The sequence below is a fragment of the Aythya ferina genome (genome assembly GCF_964211825.1).
Source record: "Aythya ferina genome assembly, chromosome: Z".
Classification (NCBI taxonomy): domain Eukaryota; kingdom Metazoa; phylum Chordata; class Aves; order Anseriformes; family Anatidae; genus Aythya; species Aythya ferina.
The window spans coordinates 75390296-75410700 of NC_140299.1; the positions used below are offsets into that span (position 1 = coordinate 75390296).

The 20405-nt window shown below is 44.6% G+C and overlaps 1 protein-coding gene across 1 annotated transcript; it reads left to right on the forward strand.

Annotated features, from left to right (window-relative positions):
* The first annotated feature begins 272 nt into the window (after positions 1-272).
* Positions 273-20087, forward strand: RNF20 (ring finger protein 20). Its single transcript, XM_084503953.1, has 20 exons — positions 273-398; positions 2093-2263; positions 2427-2594; positions 2704-2851; positions 3008-3190; positions 4341-4459; positions 5415-5561; positions 5752-5829; positions 6122-6241; positions 8729-8908; positions 9100-9235; positions 10218-10339; positions 12210-12607; positions 13200-13317; positions 15241-15390; positions 16355-16567; positions 17688-17813; positions 18889-19029; positions 19408-19509; positions 19740-20087. The coding sequence occupies exons 2-20, from the start codon at positions 2135-2137 to the stop codon at positions 19914-19916; spliced, it is 2955 nt and encodes a 984-aa protein (XP_084360079.1). The 5' UTR covers positions 273-398; positions 2093-2134; the 3' UTR covers positions 19917-20087.
* The last annotated feature ends 318 nt before the right edge of the window (positions 20088-20405 follow it).

Below are 20405 nucleotides of genomic sequence, written 5' to 3' on the forward strand. Positions count from 1 at the left end.
AGCATTTGGGTGGAAAAAAAAATGGTGACCAGCGCCCCCCCTCGCCACCAGCGGGCGGGCCGGCGGGCGCCATTTTGCTTCAGGGCACGGGCGCCGGCTTCAGGCGCGGCGGCAGCACCATGGCAACGGCGGCCATCTTAGGCGCGGGCAAGCGGCTTCCCGCGCGGCGTCCATGACGGGTGAGGGCGAAATGGCCGCCGGAAGGGAAGGGGAAGGGAAGGGAAGGGAAGGGGAAGGGGAAGGGGAAGGGGAAGGAGGGGGGGCGGTGGCGGCTGCTCGGCCCCGCCTCGGGTCGCGGTGGCGGCTTCCTGCGGGCCGGAGGGAGGTGGCGGAGGCCGCTGGCGGCCGGGGCCGGGCCTCGGGGCCGGGCTGTGTGAGGGAGATCCGGGACAGGAGCGGTGAGGGGGAGCGGGAGGGCGGCGGCGGGTCGGTGGGGGGCGGGGGGGCAGCGGGGCCTCGGCTCGCTGAGGGCGGCCCCGGGGGTGGCGACATAAACAAAAAGGTTATGGAGGGTGCTCGAATTAACTGCGGTGGTCGAGGAGAAGGTGTGAGGGGATGGGCGTGGTGGGGGCAGGCCGAGCTGACCGTTAGGCGGGGTGGGGAGGTTTGGTTTCAGCAGGTGGCTGTTAAAAACAGTTAAATGGAAGTTATTCTTGTTTATTTTTTAACTTAGAGATGCATTTCGTATTTACATTTCGAGACAAGTTACAGGAATGTTGAATGAGATATGTGACATTTCAGCAGCTCGTTTAGAAAACAGCCCCCATTCTGTATATGGTGGAAGCTGTTGTCATATTAAAATATTTGTTGAACAATAAGATCTGGCAAAGCAGTCAGCATACCAGCTTTATCTTAAAAATACAATAGCCTTGTTACTTCCAGTAGAACCTCTCAAGTAAAGCAGGTATATGAGAACTGGCTGGTTTAGTTTGTTCTACAAAAAGGAAAACATAGCTGTTCTGTAAATGCTACTATAGAATAACATGGAACAATGCAGATCTGCACGTTGTGCATTTCATTTACTTCTGGGTTTCATTTAGTTTAGAGGTAGGGAGATCTGCGGATTGAATGGGCACAAGACCTGTGAATGCTGGAAAGAATGCTGCTTATCTCTAATGAAGACTCTAGTTTTGTTCTCCAGCATTAACCACTATATATGTTTGGAAACCCTTCAAGGAAACAATTGTTGTATTGCTAAATAACATGTTAGGAAAATGCAAGAAATAATGTTTAAATATGAGGGAAGAAAATGTTTTAACAGTGTTGGGTTGTCAAGTACTGGATCAGGTTGCACAGGGTGACTGTAGAATCTGGAGATACCAGAAACTGAACTGGACAAGGCCCTTGGCAGCCTGCTGTAGCTGACCCTGATTTATTCAAGAGCACTAAACAGATGATCTCCAGAAGTGCCTTACAGCCTCAGCTACTCTGATTTTCTAACCAGCAGTTCTGAACTCTTAAAATTGCATTAATTTGGTCATAACTCCACTCCAAATGTGCCTGTCTCTCTGCTAAAATGTAGGAAAACTCTCCAAATGGGTCTTTGCAAGTCTTTACTTGGAATTGCTGCTCAGTTCAGTAGGATTCGTAGGATCATTTTGCAAACTTAGGGCTCATCTTTGAGGTGTTGCTGCTGTGGACTCTAATGGAATGAATGTTGATGTAACCACAGTTTGGTTGGTGTGAAGTGAACAGATGCCAGGTACGCACAGTCTTAGGAAGTCTCAGACATACATGGTAGCCTGCTGAATCCTAACCCAGATCGCTTTTAATAAAAGAGCAAGAGAAAAAGAGACTGAATCTGCATTGTTTTCTTTCTGAAGAGCATGATAAAATAAAGTGCCTCTGCTGGAACATCATAGATCAGTGGTAATAATGATGGATATTTTTTTCCATCCTATTGCTGTTCACTGTGCTAACCCCAGTGGTGTCTTTTAAGATTTTTGATCAGTATTTGCCCAAACCTTCTGAGTTACACGATATGTACTGTGTTGGGCATCTTGTTAACCATGATGGGTCGGTACATAGAAACCCCTAAATGGAGCTGGTTGTGTTGGTGTGTTTACTGTTTTTTAATGGTGTTCTATAACAGGCAGAATTTGGAGAAGAGGGGACCTTGGATATCTGAGTCACCATGTCTGGAATTGGCAATAAAAGGGCAGCTGGAGACCCTGGCCCTTCTGCACCTCCAGAAAAGAAGGCTGGGGTTGAAGACTCAGGAACCACAGTGGAGACCATCAAACTCGGAGGTGTTTCTTCAACGGTATGTCTTTCTTGTATGTTGCCACTCAACCTCTTGTTGTTTATTTTTTTGTTTGTTTGCTTGTTTTGATCTGGGAACAAAAACATCTCTCTTCCTTGCTGATGAGCCTGGTCTAGTGAACCGGCTTTTGTGGAATGTGCCACTGACTTGCACTTCTGCACAGGAGGAGATGGACATTCGGACCCTGCAGACCAAGAACCGGAAACTAGCAGAGATGCTTGACCAGCGGCAGGCCATTGAGGATGAGCTGCGGGAGCACATAGAGAAGCTGGAGCGTCGGCAGGCCACTGATGATGCCTCTCTGCTGATCATCAATCGCTACTGGAATCAGGTTAGCAACATGCTTGGTTAATACTGCTTTCTTGCACTTTCTTCTATTCCCCTGTTCTCCATTAATTCACGTCCGTACTTTGTCTTGTCTTGCCTGTTGTGTTATTCAGTTTGATGAAAACATCCGCATCATCCTAAAACGCTTTGACCTAGACCAAGGTCTTGGAGATCTCCTGTCTGAAAGAAAAGCACTGGTGGTACCAGAACCTGAACCAGACTCAGACAGTAATCAGGAGCGCAAAGATGAGAGAGAGCGAGGTGAGGCACCTGGCTGGAAACAGTGGAAAGAATGTTTTTCAGCTGTGGACAATGTTGGTTTCCCTTTCTAAAGGCTGTCACTGGCTTTCTGATTATGAAGACTAGCATTATTTTTCTGCCAGAGCACTTACTTTTTGCATCTCTTTCTGTTCCTAGGTGAAGGACTGGAGCCAGCATTCTCCTTCCTAGCCACCCTAGCCAGCAGCACTAGTGAGGAGATAGAGTCTCAGCTGCAGGAGCGTGTAGAGTCCTCCCGGCGTGCTGTTGCCCAGATTGTCACAATGTACGACAAGCTGCAGGAAAAAGTGGATGTGCTGTCCCACAAGCTGAATAGTGGAGGTATGACCAAGGGGGCTGATACTCAAGGACCCCCATTTGCCTCCAGCATGGGCATGATGCTGCATTGTAAGCGTTAAGAATGAATAGGTTGTAATCTCATTTAGTTTCCAAAATAAGCTTGCCTAGCTTTCCAAAATCCTAATAATCAAAACCTCCAAGTTCTGCATGTTAGAAGCATATGATAATTGCCTCTAACTTTGAATGCTGAGAGGTCTGCCCAGTGTTGGGCTAAGGAGAGGTTTGTTACTGGCTGCAGTGTGCTTCTGTACCACAAGAGGTTACGGATTGCCGTTGAACCTTATCACCCAGCTATTCCTGGCCACCAAGTTAAAGGTTTCAAGTAAGGAATTCAAACAAGTATTTCAAACTCATGCTGAGCTTGCAGCTGAGTAAAAGGCTTAGGAATAACTGACTCTCAGTTTCCACTGGGTTTTGAGCCAAATGTCTTTTGGACACAAAGTAGAGATTTGCAGAGGAAACCTAAATGACTAGCATCTGAAAACTAGTGTAGAAGATTCACTTTACACTCAGATGAATATTTGAAAAACTTGGCTTAAGGTTAGAATTCTAGTCTTTTTAGAGATGTGAATGCAAATTTACGTGCAAGTACCAAGTCATCTTTGTTTTCCCTAGTTTCTGGAGTGTTTAAATGGTCTGATTAAGGAGCTCTGCAAATCTAGCATTGGTGTGCTAGAGTATTACTATCCGTAGTTGGCAGTCTCAGACTCTGTTGCAGTAGTGCCAGTGCTATCATGTGAGCCTGGATTCAGTTGTTACAATTTGTCATTTGGTATATTAGCTTAAACCACCTGTTGAAGGAGGTTTGCACATGAATTTGACCTGCAGTAAGGTGTCAGTGGGATACAAGGACATGTTCTGTATTGCTGATGCTGACACGACTGGAATGATTTCTGGCATTAGGAGATAGTAACTGACAGTTGGGAATGTGTGGTATGTTAAACTGCAAAACCTTTTGCTTAGTGAGTGCTCTGTGTGGATGGAGATCAGACTTCAGGAACCACCTGCTGGAAGGATGTAGTAAACTCAAGTTAACAGTAGAAACTTTTCTTTTCCCCTTTATCTACTGTTTAATTCTTAAAAACAGCCTTCATTGATTTCTGTTCATTTCCTTTTCTTGTGCCTCCCTCAGATATTACACTGATGGAAGAAGCAGTCCTGGAGCTTAATTCCTACCTGTCACATGAAAATGGACGGCTGCAAGAGCTGGCTGATCTTCTTCAGGAAAAACATCGAATCATGTCTCAGGAGGTATAAAAAGGAGAGAGAAAATTTGTTCTAGGTTCTGTGCTTGATTATTTCCCACTTAGAATAAGTTGTGGTAAAAATTATTTGGAAGACAGGTTATTGCTCTGGAGAGGGGCAGGAGCAATGGAATTTGAAAGACAAGTTCTGAACAAAGGTTGCGGAATAGGTGGTCGTATGTAGGTTTTTCTGTGATTCAGATTCATTTGCTTTTTACATTGCTGAAGGAACGAGAATAACTGGATCAGTGAGTTGAGTGGTTGTGACTTTAGAAAGCAAAGCAGAGGAAATGGTAAGATGATGTTAAGATGACTGCGTAAATATCTGAGATGAGACACTTGACTTGATATCCCTGTCATTTTCATCTTCTTGGTTTCTTTGGGTCATGAATGAAAGTGTAAAAGCCTTAATTACAAGATCAACACAGTCATTAATTAAGGGATTAGTTAAGGGATTCAGATTATTGGCAGTATTTGCTTCAGAGGCATCAGTTCCTTTAATACCCATTTTTTGTTAACCATGGCCTTGTTCAGTGTTTATCCAAAGGCACTTTAGTGGTTTGTAGAGTAGCTGACTGTAAGGATTTAAAAGATTTAAAAAAAAAACAGTGCCTTTGAATAAGGTGAGTGGCTGCTTATACACTCTGCCAGATATACCCAACTTCTTGCCCTTTTTCTATTATCAGTTTTGTCTTATTTTCATTACTGGTTTAGGTACTGTTTTTTGTCTTTTTTTTTTTTTATTACTGTTTTTAGCCAGTGTAAAATTTGGATAGTTCAAAATTTGGATACAGAGACTAATCTGTCACAGTAGGAAAAGGCAATAGCAAAAGGTGCAAAGGACATGAATGCAGGCTATGATTTCTTCTGTTTTGATGTATGAATATAAATAAATATTTAGCACTCTGAGAAACTGTTGATTCTATTTAATATTACTATCCAAAATACTCTTTTGATTGCAGTTCTCCAAGCTGCAAGAGAGAGTGGAGACAGCAGAGTCTCGTGTGTCTGTTCTGGAGACTATGATTGATGACCTTCAATGGAATATTGACAAGATCCGAAAGAGAGAGCAACGTCTTAACCGGCACTTAGCAGATGTTCTTGAACGGGTAAGCACCATTGTCTTTACCCGGAATCCAGATAAATGGGTGTGGTTTTGAGCTGCACATCATCTTCCAAGGGTACCTTGCTATGCGAAATTAGAATCTGTACTATACCATCTTTGATTCTGAATATGCTGTAGCAGCGTACTCTTGGGGTTTAATGGAGTGTATATGAAACCTGTTGCCTTTTTTGCAGGTAAATTCCAAAGGCTACAAGGTGTATGGAGCTGGGAGCAGTCTCTACGGGGGCACAATCACCATTAATGCCCGCAAGGTAATCTCAAGGACTTGGTCACGTGCAGAGGGAAGGATAAAGTCATGAACAGATTGTATATAGGATCTTAGGTTGGAACAGAATTTAAACACCTTCTTTAATACAAATCTCCTGGGTGACCTTGAGAAACCATTTTGTTTGTATCTAAGTTTCCTGCTGTGAAACAGACCTGAGGGAAATAGACTCTGTCTCAGTTGGTGTTACCAGCCCATTACTTTTGAAGTAGTCACTTAATTAGTACCATCAGTTAATATATTAATGTCAGAACTTAAAAGCATTTTATCCCCAACAGTTTGAGGAGATGAATGCAGAACTGGAAGAGAATAAAGAGCTTGCTGGGAACCGCCTCAATGAGTTGGAGGAACTGCGCCAGGATCTTGCAGAAGTAACGACACAGAATGAAAAACTTAAGGTGTGATATCTGTACCTGTGTGATGTTGGAGGTGTTCTCTGTGGTTGGGTCCTGTCTGTTGTGCTGTACTGTGTCTCTGGGAATCCTTATTTGTAGTCTTCTATTCTGTGCTTCCTCTTCACATCCTGGGATGCGTGAAAAACAGGTTGAGGGATTCTGTGCCTCTACTCCGCTATTGTGATCACCACTTGGAGAACTACATCCAGCTCTGGGGTCCCTAGTATCTGAAAGGCAGGAAGGAACCTGTTAGAGTGGGTCCAGAGGAGGGCCGTGAAAATGACCAGAGTGCTAGAATACCTCTCCTATGAAAAAATGCTGAGGTGGCTGGGGTTGTTTAGGGCTGGAGAAGAGAAGTTTTTGAGTAGACCATATTAGCATCATAGAATCATAGAATATCCCAGGTAGGAAGGGACCCATAAGGATCGTTAATTTCAACTCCTGGTACCACACAGGTTTACCCAAAAGTTTAGACCATGTGACTAAGTGCACAGTCCAAACGCTTTTTAAATTCAGACAGGCTTGGTGCAGTGACTACGTCCCTGGGGAGCCTGTTCCAGTGTGTGACCACCTTCTCGGTGAAGAACCTCTTCCTGATGTCCAGCCTAAACTGTCCCTGCCTCAGCTTAACACCATTCCCATGCTTCCTATCACTGGTGATTACAGACAATAGGTCACCTGCCTCTCCACTCCCCCTCGCGAGGAAGTTGTAGACTGCGATGAGGTCCCCCCTCAGCCTCCTCTTCTCCAGGCTGAACAGGCCCAGTGCCCTCAGCCGCTCCTCATGTGTCTTCCCCTCTAGGCCCTTCACCATCTTCATCGCCCTCCTCTGGACACTCTCCCACAGTTTAATGTCCTTCTTGTACTGTGGTGCCCAGAACTGCACACAATATTTGAGGTGAGGCCAGACCAGTGCAGAGTAGAGCAGGACAATCACCTCCCTCGACAGCAATGCCGTGCTTTATGCATCCCAGGGTACGGTTGGCCCTCCTGGCTGCCAGGGCACACTGCTGGCTCATATTCAGCTTGCTGTCAACCACAACCCCCAGATCCCTCTCTGCGGGGCTGCTCTCCAGCATCTCGTCACCCAGTCTGTACGTATAGCCAGGGTTGCCCCGTCTCAGGTGCAGGCCCCAGCACTTGCTCTTGTTAAACTTCATGTGGCTGGTGATCGCCCAGCTCTCCAATCCGTCCAGATCTCTCTGCAAGGCCTTAACACCCTTATCCGAGTCCACAACTCTCCAAGTTTGGTGTTGTCAGCAAATTTGCTCAGAACACCTTCTAGTCCTACATCCAAATCATTTATAAAAACAGCCAGATGTGGCCCCATTTACCACAACCCTTTGAGCCCTGCCCGTTAGCCAATTGCTCACCCATCGTATGGTGTTTTTGTTCAGCTGTACGCTGGACATCCGGTAGGATCCTATGGGAAACTGTTTCAAAAGCCTTGCTGAAGTCCAAAAAGATTACATCAGGTGGTTTCCCTTGGTCAACTAGATGGGTGATCTTATCATAAAAGGAAATCATACTAGTTAGGCACGACCTACCCCTCATGAACCCAAGTTGGCTGGTACCAATGACTGCATTGACCCCCAGGTGCACCTCAATAACTTCAAGAATCATGTCAGCAGTGGTGATCCCAGTTGATGTCTGGCAAGTTGAGATCCCCCATAAGGACAAGGGGAGTTGATATTGCAGCATTTCAGTACCCAAAAGGAGCTTACAAGAAAGGTGGAGAAATACTTCTTACTAGTAGTAACAGGAGTAGGGGAAGTGGATTTAAACTGAAAGAGGGCAGATTTAGATTGTATGTAAGGAAGAATTTTTTATGACTGGAACAGGTTGCCCAGATAAATTGTAAATGCCCCATCGCTGGAAGTGTTTAAAGTGACATAGGGCAGGGCTTTCAGGAGCCTGATCTAGTGAAACAAAGTTTTGTCTATGGCAGTGACATTGACTAAATGATCTTTAAGGGTTCTTTCCAACCCAAACTATTGTGTGATTAGGTGGGTTGTGTGCTGGACTTGTGCACATTTGTCCGACTTAAGCTTACATTTCAGTGCATTGGTGACACCATGTGGTCATCAGTGGAAATTATACTAGTTTCTTATTTCCATTCTTCATTCTGATGCATTTCTTTGGTATATTTTAATGATGTCTGGTTATTTAATTCCACATCTCTGGATTGACCCCTTTCACTTTATATAATATAATATATAAAATAATGTGACTATGTAAGAGAAACAGCCTAGCATATATGAGTAGAGAGAAAGAACAGACTTTTTTTTTTTTTAGCTGATACTTCAGCATATTATATGCATCTACTTCACAGCAATGCCGTTAAAGTTCTACTTCTTAGGATACTTGTGCTATTGCCACTGTCAAGTTGCTTGTGGCAGCTTAATTCACTGTTATTCTACCTTGCAAAATGGATGCTGGAGACAGGAAGGTGATGTCATTTTCTGTGGCATCTTCTTGTGTCCTGACCAGGTTGAGCTGCGACGAGCAGTGGAGGAGGCTGTGAAGGAGACTCCAGAATACCGCTGCATGCAGTCCCAATTTTCTGTTTTGTATAATGAGAGTCTCCAGCTGAAGGCACATCTTGATGAGGCCCGCACTCTGCTTCATGGCACCCGCACCACACACCAGCGCCAGGTGGAACTAATCGAGGTAACACCTGTGCTCCATCTGACTGGGGAACATTATGAGCCCATCAGCTATCACTGTTGATTTGGGTGGCTCTGGTGATGTTTGGGAAATTTCTTCCTGGTGATAATTTATCTGTTCTTGTACCTTCTACTGATGAGGTGAGCGATACTCCCGGTCACTGCACCAAGTTCTGTCCATTTCTTATTCCACAGAGGGATGAGGTCAGCCTTCACAAGAAACTACGCACAGAAGTGATTCAGCTAGAGGACACTCTAGCACAAGTCCGCAAAGAGTATGAGATGTTGAGGATTGAATTTGAACAGACACTTGCTGCCAATGAACAAGCAGGTATGGAACTTTTCTGCAGTGTTAAAAAAAATAAATAAATTAGAAGGCTGCATTGCAGCACAACACTTCAGTGTCATTCCTTTTCCACTATTAAATACTTGTTCTGTCAGGTTTCAAAAAAAAAAGCTCTTTTTGTGTTTCAGGGCAGGCCAGTTCCATGCTGACTTCTTTATAGGTATTGCAAAATACTGCATTTTGCTAATAATTTAGGTTATGACAGACCATTTTGCATTGTTAAAAAATTATTTTGGGGAGGATTAATTTGCAAATCTGGGATAACAGCCTAGACAGGACACTGGTAATGCTCAAATTCTATCCAAAAGAAAGAAATAAGCTGTTCTTAAAGTAGCCTTTAAATTATAGAGATTTCTTATAGCATGACTGCTATGAGTTAATAGTCAGCCAGTTCCCAAGCAGAAGATAGCTAACCTCCTTCTTTTTCACCTGTTTATTGCTAAGCCTGGTATTACATAGCTTAGAGTATCTCTTCGGTTTGTTTGGTCTGCTTGGTTGTGCTCCCTCTCATCCTCTTGTGCACCTCTTTTCTGCTCACTGTGGAGGCAGAGTGAGAAACAGAGAAGACCTTGACGCAGCAAGCACTATTCGGCAATAACCAAAACATCAGTGTGTTACCAGTATTGTTTTGGTCCTAAATCTAAAAACAGAAGCGAGTGAGCTGCTATGAAGAAAACTAGCTCCATCCCAGCCAGACCCAGTATGATTATATTTTTCCCCCACATTCCTTAAGGGAAGAATAATATTAAAGGAAAACCAGGGCTGAGAATTTGCAAGGACTTATGGTAGCTTGTAAAGCTAGTCTGATTTTTTTTTTCCTCTAAATGCTCTGTTGTGTGGTAGAATTATTATTACCTTATTTTGATCCCTTGTCACTATCATTCAGCTTGTTTTCCATCTCTATGAAAGTCTTAACAGAAGATCAGCAAAAGCGTGTTGTTACGGGTGTGTGTTTCTGATTTCATAGGTCCAATTAATCGAGAGATGCGTCATCTCATCAGCAGCCTCCAAAATCACAACCACCAGCTGAAGGGAGAGGTGTTGAGATACAAGCGCAAACTGAGAGAGGCCCAGTCTGACTTGAGCAAGGTACCGGAGTGGGAAATGGCAGAGGGGAGCAGGGAATGCTTAGTGGAATGGGGAATACTGTCAGTCCTTTGTAGAATAACAGAGTGGTTTGGGTTGGAAGGGACCTCAAAGATCATCTAGTTCCAATCCCCCTGCTGTGGGCAGGGATGCCACCCACCAGACCAGGTTGCCCAGAGCCCCATCCAACCTGGTGTTGAACACTTCCAGGGATGGGGCATCCACAGTTTCTCTGGGCAGTCTGTGCCGGTGCCTCACCACACTCTGAATTAAGAACTTCCTACTTGTATCTAATCCAAACCTACCATCTTTTGGTTTAAAGCCATGACTCCTTGTCCTATCACTACATTCCCTGATACGGTGTCCCTCCCCAGCTTTTTTGTAGGCCCCCTTTACATACTGTAAGGGTGCTGTAAGGTCTCCCTGAAGCCTTCTCTTTTCCAGTCTGGACGCCCCCAATTCCTTCAGCCTGTCTCCATAGGAGAGGCGATCCAGCTTCTTGATCACATTTGTGTCCTTCCTCTGGACTTGTTCTGATACTTCCATGTTGTTCTGGTGCTGGGAGCCCCAGAGCTGGATGCAACGCTTCAAGTGGGGTCTCATGAGAGCAGAGCAGAGGGAGAGAATCTCCTTCCTCGACCTGCTGTCCACGCTACTTTTGGTGCAGCCCAGGACACGGTTGGCCTTCTGGCCTGCAAGCACACATTGTTGGCTCATGTTGAGCTTCTCATCCACCAGCAACCCCAGGTCCTTCTCCTCAGGGCTGCTCTCAATCCATTCTCTACCCAGCCTGTGTCTGTGCTTGGGATTGCCCCAGCCCAGACGCAGGACCTTTCACGTGGCCATGTTGAACCTCATGAGATTCACACAGGCCTGCCTCTCAGGCCTGTCAGATCCCTCTGGAGAGATGCTGAGACCTTCCCTCCAGCGTGTTGACCACACCACATGGCTTGGTGTCACTGGCAAACTTGCTGAGTGCACTGATTGCAGTGCACTCAATTCCACGGTCCATGTCACCCAGAAAGATATTAAACAGCACCAATCCCAATACTGACCTCGGAGGGGCACCAGTGGTCACTGATCTCCACTTCAGTGTTGAGCAGTGGACGCTTGGACAATGCTGACTGCAATGTTCTGAGTGCAACCAGCCAGCCAGCTCCTTACCCACCAAGTGGTCTATCCACCAAATCCATGTCTCTCCAATTTAGAGACAAGGATATCATGGGGGACAGTGTCAAATGCTTTGCACAAGTCCAGATAGATGATGTCCATTGCTCTTCCCCTATCTACCAGTACTGTAAACCCACCAGATTTGTTTAGCACAGTCTGTCCTTAGTGAAGCCATGTTGGCTGTCACTAATCACTTCCTTACTTGTAATATCACATCTTTGCTTTTAATATCAGCCTTTCTATTACAGCATGCAGTATGTGTGTAGTGTAATTTCTGATGGAGATCCACAGTCTCCTGCTTTCCACTTACCAAATTAATTGTCTTCCTTTTGTAGTTATACAGTGCTCTGTGAAAAGTATTAGCAATTTCAGAAAAAGCACACAGGCTGATATCTGGGACAATGAGGGGAGAGGGATAAGGTTCCTTCAGGAACAGGTTCTTCACTGAGAGGGTGGTCGGGCACTGGAGCAGGATCCTCAGGGCAGTGGTCACGGCACCAGGCATGCTGGAATTCAAGAAGCGTTTTGACATCACTCTCAGACACAGGTCTGATTTCTGGGCTGTCCTTTGGGGGATGCAGGAGATGGACTCGATGATTCTTGTGGGTCTCTTCTAACTTGGATATTCTGTGATACAGGTTTCTGGCTAAATACTCAATGGTTAATTTCCTTCTGTGTCTTATCTTGTTCTGTTGCATGACAGATCCGCTCTCGCAGTGGCAGTACTATCTTACAGTCCCAGTCCAGCACTGAAGACACAAAGGAGGAGCCTCCAGAGATCAAACAGGAGCCAGATGATCCTTCTGCCCAAGTACCTGTGCCCAAGGCTGCTTCTGAAGATGCTAGTGAAGTTAAGGCCAGGCGAGATGAAGAGGAACGGGAGCGGGAAAGACGTGAGAGGGAGAGGGAACGAGAGAAGGAAAAGGAGAAAGAGAGGGAGCGAGAGAAAGAGAAAGAAAAGGAAAAGGAGCGGGAGCGGGAAAAACAGAAGCAGAAGGAATCTGAGAAGGAAAGAGAGTCCAAAGAGAAGGAGAAAGGGAAACATGAAGATGGAAGAAAGAAGGAGGCTGAAGTGATCAAGCAGCTGAAGGCTGAGCTCAAGTAAGAGTTGCTGATCCTCTCTTTCATGTGTGAGTGGAGCTAGCTTGGGTGATTGCGTGAGATAACTTGTGTCTCTTAAGAGATTGACTACAGATGTGAGAGGTTTCTAGCACCCTCTCTGTCTGATAATGGCTTGGACAACATAGTAACACTTCTACAATAGCCTAAACCATGAATACCAAATCGGGTACTTCTTAATGTGGGTCAGGTAATCTTTGCTGCTGTCATTACAACTGTGTAAAGCTTTACAGCAGCAGAATACTAGTGAAGGGCACAGTGGTCTTCCCTGTCTTAGATAGTACCAAAGCAGAGATGGGTAGCTGTTGCTATCCATGTTCCATTGGGTATGTACTTCTGTCACCCTCTGCCTTCCCTAAGTTTTTCAACCCATATGTGCCTGAACATGTTTCTTTTCAGTCTCCATCTTGTACTCCTTGACTATTTTGCTTTTACCAGAGTGAGAAGAGCCAGAGAGAACTCCGTATATGTGCAGTGTGGGAGGTGGAGCAAATACTGGTCTGACTCTCATGCTAGTTATACAGCAATGTAGCTTTTCTGCCAGGTACTCGCAGTTGTCTCTCTGTGCTTCCAGGAAGGCCCAGGAGAGTCAGAAGGAGATGAAGCTGTTGTTAGATATGTACCGCTCTGCCCCCAAAGAACAGAGAGACAAAGTGCAGCTGATGGCAGCTGAGAAGAAAGCAAAAGCTGAGGTAAACTTCACTTCTCTTCCCTCTTTTATGTTTGCATGCTACTTAAAACTCCAAGTACTCTCTACCTGCACTATGGTGCTTTTGTCTTCAGGCTGGAGGTGGTTTCTATTCCTGCGTTTGTTACTTACAAGAGAGATTGGAATAGTCTGGAGATGAAAAGAGAGATTACAGGATGCCCTTTTGTGGGATAATATTTTCATCGTCAGTATTAAAGGTAGTGGTTCTTTCAAAGCTGTGTTTAGCTCTCTATTGCTGTAACATGTTGGTTGTTAGCTTTACATCATTAACAAGATTTAGAAAGACCTGAAGACAAGGAGGGATAGGCAGCCAATTAGACAAAAACTGAACTATGCTGTTAGGAATATCTTGACAGTGTGGTCTTAGATTTCTCAGTGGATGTGGTAAAGAGCCATCACCTGGTGTATTTAAAACGAGGCTTGAATAATGATTTGAGAATTAAAATTTTAAAATGTTGCATCTGAGTGAACGTGCAGAAGATTCACTGAAGAGTTACGCTGTGATATTAAGTGATGTTATAAGCATGGCTGCCTTCTCCAGCCCCTCTGGTTCAGGACTTCCTCCTGTCCAGTCACTGGAGCTCATCCTGGGACACAGGATCTCTGCCCAGGCCGGGGGTTGTGGCTGCTACTTTTTTTTTTGGGGGGTTCAACAGTAGTGACACTGAGCACATATCCCAAATATATGCAGAGGACACAGGACACTGACGCAGCCTATCGGACAGATTGTCACTGAGAAGCCACTGCCTTCAACAGCACCTACACATAGGACTCAAATAAAAAAAGCAGACACGAATAGCTGAGTCTGTCTCCTCTTCTTCCACTGGTAGAGATGAAAGTTCACTATTGAAGGCGTGCATGCACACACGGCACCATCCAGGTTCACAAGTGTGTACAGATTTGCAGATCCCTCAAAACCACCCAGTTCCTCTGACTGTGTCCTGGGGCCCATACCCAACTCACAAACCAGTTTATCAGTAGCTGGCACTTGGTCCCCACAGCACATGTATATGTGCGTGAGGTTACACGGAGGTGGTTAAGAAAATATTTGCAAGGAAGATATAAGTAGAGAAGCCAGACTGCCATGATAAGGCAGATGCCCGTACTGACCAGCTGTATTTCACCTGCAACCACATCCTTTTGTACCCCCTTTCTGTCTGTAAACCTCTTAGTTGATCCTTGCTCCCCCTTCCCAGTGCACATCCTTTCATGGGTTTGCAGAACTCTACTGATTTCTTTAACCCCTCCTATTTTGGAGTCCCCTCTGGTTTAGTCTGTTCGTTTGCAAAGCCCAGGTTGATCTTCCTGGAAGTGACACCTGTAGTTTGTTTACAGCCCAACAGTTAGTGTGACTGACAGCTTGTTTCTTGTCATTGTCTCCATGTCTGTTTTGTCAGGTCTGCACCTCTGCATGTTTTGTTTCTGGTTTCTCCCCTACTTTTTTTTTTTTTTTTTTTTTTTTTTTTTTTCCCTCCTTGGTGCCCTAGTTGACAAGATCCCCAGCCAGATAACCTTCCTGGGATAAACACACTTACGTTCTCACATCAGTAAGGAACCAAACCTGGTCAGTCACACTGTTGCTGCCTCCTGTGTTTTGTCAGTCAGGTTATGTCTTTGTATGTTTTGTGTATGGCTTCTTCCTTTTTAATTATCCCTTTTTGCACTGAAACCAATGCTTGACCAGATGCCTTGAAGGAGCAGGTATTCTTCTGCTTAGCCTTGTTTATGCAACTGCAAGAGATAACTGATGTACTCTGATAAGAGGTGCTATGGAATTTTCAAAAGTTTTGTAATCAAGATTTCAGTTTTTCAGAAGCTTTGAATAATTGTGGGGAAAACCAGCTCTTAACAATGTTCAGGCCACATTCTTCCGTTGAGTGTCATTTCTGTCTTGTCTGTCTTCTAGCTGGAAGAACTAAGGCAAAGGGTAAAAGAATTGGAAGACAAGGAGAAAAAGGAGAGTAAAAAGATGGCTGATGAGGATGCCCTCCGGAAGATCCGGGCAGTAGAGGAACAGATTGAGTATTTACAGAAGAAACTCGCCATGGCTAAACAGGTGAGAAATTTCTGATAAGTTCTGTCACAGTTTGAGTGTATTGGAAGTAGGTGCCTTCAGTTTACAGCCAGGAAGATTACCTGAGGGAACGAATTTCTGTTTCTGTGTATTCATTCCAGTGATGTGTAAGTTCTGTCCCTGTTTATTGAAGCGAAAAAGAAACAAAAAATCCCAACACCAGCTGTCACAAAGCTCATGTCAGGCGTGGTAGGGAAACTTAGTTGTCCATGTGGCTTAGGTGAAGAGCACAGAGGAGAAGTGGCTGGGTCAGCCTCTACAGGAGGAAGTTGTAATTTCTTTTTAGAAGTATTTTTATTGGCACAGTTCATACAATTCATGCACGTGCATGGTGCTGTGACATACCTTCCCTTTAAGTCGTCTTCCACAAAAAAAGGCTTAATCTAATGTTAACAGGGTGGGACCCATTGAGCAGGGGAGAGGCAAGCCAATCATTTGATGTGTATTCTTTTAGAATTTATTTTTTTCTTATTGTACAGAATTGCACTGTCTTGTCGTTCACTCCATTTATGTTGAAGCAGCCTAAGTGAGTATAAAGGCCTTGTCACCATTTTATCTGGAAACTGTTGAGTTGCCCATATATAGTGTTATTGGCCTATTTTATATGGCAGCTATTTAGCTAGCTGCCAGAAGCTAAGAGGTGGCCTGTGCCACATCTGGTTATTTTTTTCCCCAGCAGATACAAGCTAGAGTCTGTGAATTCCTGTCAAGATGAGGTGTTTGGTTTTTTTTTTTTTTGTTGTTTTTTTTTTTTTTTTGTACACCTTCTAGTTCAGGGCATTTCTGCTGTGATGCAGGCTTCTAGGGAGTACTTCTGTCTGGTTGCAGGGAAGATACCATCAGTCTTCTTTGGTCTATGCTAGTTTTGGTGTCTCTGAGTACAATTTTCAGGGTAACCACTGGGGTACAGGAAACAGTTCTGCCAGAGCCTGTAATCCTCTTTCAGGAGGAGGAGGCTCTGCTGTCAGAAATGGATGTCACAGGCCAAGCCTTTGAAGACATGCAGGAGCAGAACATCCGCCTGATGCAGCAGCTGCGGGAGAAGGATGATGCCAACTTCAAGCTGATGTCAGAGCGCATCAAGTCCAACCAGATTCACAAGCTGCTGAAAGAGGAGAAAGAGGAGCTGGCAGACCAAGTTCTAACACTGAAGACACAGGTAACCTGGGAGAAGTAGAGAGGACACACAAACTCACAGGAAGATGGAGGTGTTGTTTGTTAGCCATGGTAGACAGCCAAGCCACACACAACTGCTTACCCACCAACCCCCTGTGGCATGGGAGAAAGAAGGGTAAAAGTGAGAAGTCCCATGCGTTGGGATGAAGATGGTTTACCAAGTAAAACAAAACCTGCATGTAAAAGTGAAGCAAAATAAGGAATTCATTCACTACTTCCCATTGGTCACGCATAATGGTTGCCTGGGAAGACAAACACCATAACTCTGAACATACGCCCCTGTTCCTCCTTCTTTCCCCAGCTTTTATTGCTGAGCAAGATGTCATGTAGTATGGAATACCTCTTTACCCAGCTCAGGTCAGTTGTCCCAGTTGTGTCCCTTCCCAAATTCTTGTGCAACCCCAGCCTACATGCTGGTGAGCAACAGAAGTCTTGATGCTGTTTCAGCACTGTTCAGCAGCAACTAAAACAGGAGTGTGTTGTCAATGCTGCTTTGGTCACAAATTTGAGACATAGTGTCATGCAACTTGCTATAGAAACAGTTAACTCTATCTCAGCCAAAACAAGTACAGGAAGGAATGTTTCCCCTAATCATCCTAGATAAACCATATCAGACTTTGAAGGGGTCTGTCCTAGTAAGGAACTGCTGTATGAGTATAAACTCATACAGGTTCATTGCTATGAACAGCAAGATGAAGGAGAAAACGGGATCACAGAATCATAGAACAGTTTGGGTTGGAAATCACTACCTAATCTAAATCTACCATCTTTTGATTTAAAGCCGTTACCCCTTGTCCTATCACTATACTGCCTGACAAGGAGTCCCTTCCCATCTTCCCTGTAGCCTTCTCTCCTCCAGGCTGAACAACCCCAGCTCCCTCAGCTGGTCTTCAAAGGAGAGGTGCACCAGCCCTCTGATCATCCTCAGGCCCCCCTGGACTCACTCTAATACGTCCATGTCCTTCTTGTGCTGGGGGCCCCAGAGCTGAACGCAGTAGTTATTTTCCTATGTTAACAGTTCTACATATAAATTCTTCCATCTCTGAAGACCTGCAGAGCATGCATTTCAGCCCTTCTGTATCTCCTCTCTCTCTCTTCCCAAGGTGGATGCCCAGCTGCAAGTTGTACGTAAACTGGAGGAGAAGGAACACTTACTGCAAAGCAGTATTGGAACAGGGGAGAAGGAGCTAGGTCTCCGAACACAGGCCCTGGAAATGAACAAACGCAAGGTGAGCAGTTGCTTGATTTCCTCTTGGATTATAAGATGGGGTGGTCTTGAGGGAAGCATAGAAAGCTCCTGTCTTTCGTTGTTAATATGGTGCCTGATATTCCCTCCTGTTGGGCTAGTATACCAGAATGCTGAGGAGCTCTAAAAAGAGTTCTAATTAAGGTGTGGTAGGCTGATGTTTCCTTTGATAAAGATGAGCAAGGTGTAGTTGTTTCTGTGATAGGTTCCCTGTAAAAAGCACCATAGCTCAGGCTATCATGAAAGAGAGAGCAGCCAGATTAACTGTCATCGTGTAAAGCTTTCATAGGAAATACGAGAAAAATGAAAGAAAACTATGGTTGGGGAATGTTAAGACATCTGTTAAATGTGTAAGATCATAAAACAAAGTAGGCCTGTAGAGTGGAATAAAACTGAATGTCATGGCTGATCCTGCCATTGTTATCGAGTCTTTAGTAGAAATACAGGAATGACAGACAGAAAGGAAGACAGGAACAGCACTTTGAAGAGGAGATGGGGGAATTCCATGCAGTCGCTTGTGCATAATACCATGTTCTGAAGTACTAAGAGAACTTGGCTAATAGATTTACTAGTACAGGGACAGTTAGAGAACGCTAAGAAACTGGTGAAGAGAGAAAACAGTTTAAAAACAAACAAAAATGCAACAGAGTTCATCTTGCAGTTCCCTCTAGTTTAGCTTTAGGCCTGCCTATAAATTTAGTTGAGAAAGTGTAGGAGTTGAGGGCTGAAAACACTTGAATGAGAACAGGATTGTGGGAGCATTAATGCTTTTCTAATAGAGTTGCATTATAGTGTAATGGGGCTTATCTTTAACAAAGAGGAGTGTTCAAATTAAATGATTAGAGCTTGTTGACAAGAAGATAAATTGTTTTTCTTGTAAAGTTTAGGGAATAAATTTAGTTCTTCCATTTGAAAATACCAGAATCAGATTGAAAAAAGTAAATTTCCCATGGCCCTGGAAGTATTCTATGGGCAGTCTTGAATTGTCAGGTGGAGGGACTAGAAGTCACTAGAACTTTTTCCATGTCTGTTATTTCTATAATGGTTTACTTTTTCAGGCCATGGATGCAGCCCAGCTTGCAGATGACCTGAAAACCCAGCTAGAGGTGGCTCAGAAGAAGCTACATGACTTCCAGGATGAGATAGTGGAAAACAGAGTAACTAGAGAGAAAGAGATGTTCAACTTCAAAAGGGCTGAGGTATACAGTTTGTGCACAATCCTTCCGTATCTGTCTCCTTTGGTGTCTGTCTCCTTTTGCATTGAACTCAGAGCAAATTCCAACTACGTGAGTTTCCTTACTGTTTCCTAGCTAAAACTTTTTTGTTGTTGTCCATTCACTTGGATTTCAGCTCCATCTATTGAAATAGCCTCTTGGCTGTTTAGGTTTTGATATTATTGACAATACGAGTGGCACCAGCTGATGATGTCATCTTTTGTAAGTCTTCTGGTCTATCAGCAATAAAAGTACAGGTAGAGTGACTTACCTAGGTGTGCTGTTGGGCAGGTGCTACCTCTGTTTCTTCCTTGGAGTGACAGAAGACACTGCTCACTTATTTACCGTCTTGTTTTCATACAGGAAGACATTTCTAGGTTACGCAGGAAGCTGGAGACCACTAAGAAGCCTGACATGGTTCCCAACTGTGATGAGATATTGATGGAAGAAATCAAGGATTACAAGGTGCGTAGCTGTCTCCCACTTCCCTCTTAACTCTGCTTTAACCAAAAGGCTGTGTAGTCATGCTTTCAGTATATGACATTATTTGTTTAGACTCTGGCACTGTAGACCTACTTTGCGTAGAGTAAAGCACCCTTTCCATATGAGGAGTGGAAAGACCCTCATCTTTAGTCACATTTTAATGTATCTAGTGCAACGCAATGAGCCCTCTCTATAATGATCCTGTCTTGCAGGCCCGCTTGACCTGCCCGTGCTGTAACATGCGCAAAAAGGATGCTGTCCTCACAAAGTGTTTTCACGTCTTCTGCTTTGAGTGTGTGAAAACACGCTATGACACCCGGCAGCGTAAGTGCCCCAAGTGCAACGCCGCCTTCGGAGCCAATGACTTCCACAGGATCTACATCGGTTGATTCTTCCCACTGGAGGTTGCAGGACATTGCTGCTTGTGGTGACCACCCAGCCTCCCTCACTTTCTCTTACTGTTACCTGTGGGGCAGTCGGTGCTTCTGTCTGTTCATCTACAGTCTCTTCTGGGCAGCATGAATAGGGAATGGAAAGAAATAGATTGCGGATTTTGGTTCCTTTCTTGTCAATATTCTTTTATTCTCGCCTTCATTATTTGTGGATTTTTTTGTTGCCTCAGAGGATGTTTTCCACCTGTCAGTTGCACACTGTCAAGTTGGAAAATTTCTAAGTGAAGTCCTGGCTTGGTGGGATGAGAGCTGTCTGTGTTCCTACAGAAAGAAATGAGGCCTTTACAGAATCACAGAATCAACTAAGTTGGAAGAGACCTCCAAGATCACCCAGTCCAGACCCAATGCTGACAAGTCCTCCACTAAACCATATCCCTAAGCTCTACATCTAAACGTCTTTTGAAGACTTCCAGGGATGGTGACTCC

Coding starts and splice junctions, on each gene's coding strand:
- RNF20 (XM_084503953.1), top strand. CDS start 2,135: ATGTCTGGAATTGGCAATAAAAGGGCAGCTGGAGACCCTGGCCCTTCT. Junction 4,460..5,414: donor ATCGAATCATGTCTCAGGAG/GTATAAAAAGGA, acceptor TTTTGATTGCAG/TTCTCCAAGCTGCAAGAGAG. Junction 19,510..19,739: donor AAGAAATCAAGGATTACAAG/GTGCGTAGCTGT, acceptor CCTGTCTTGCAG/GCCCGCTTGACCTGCCCGTG.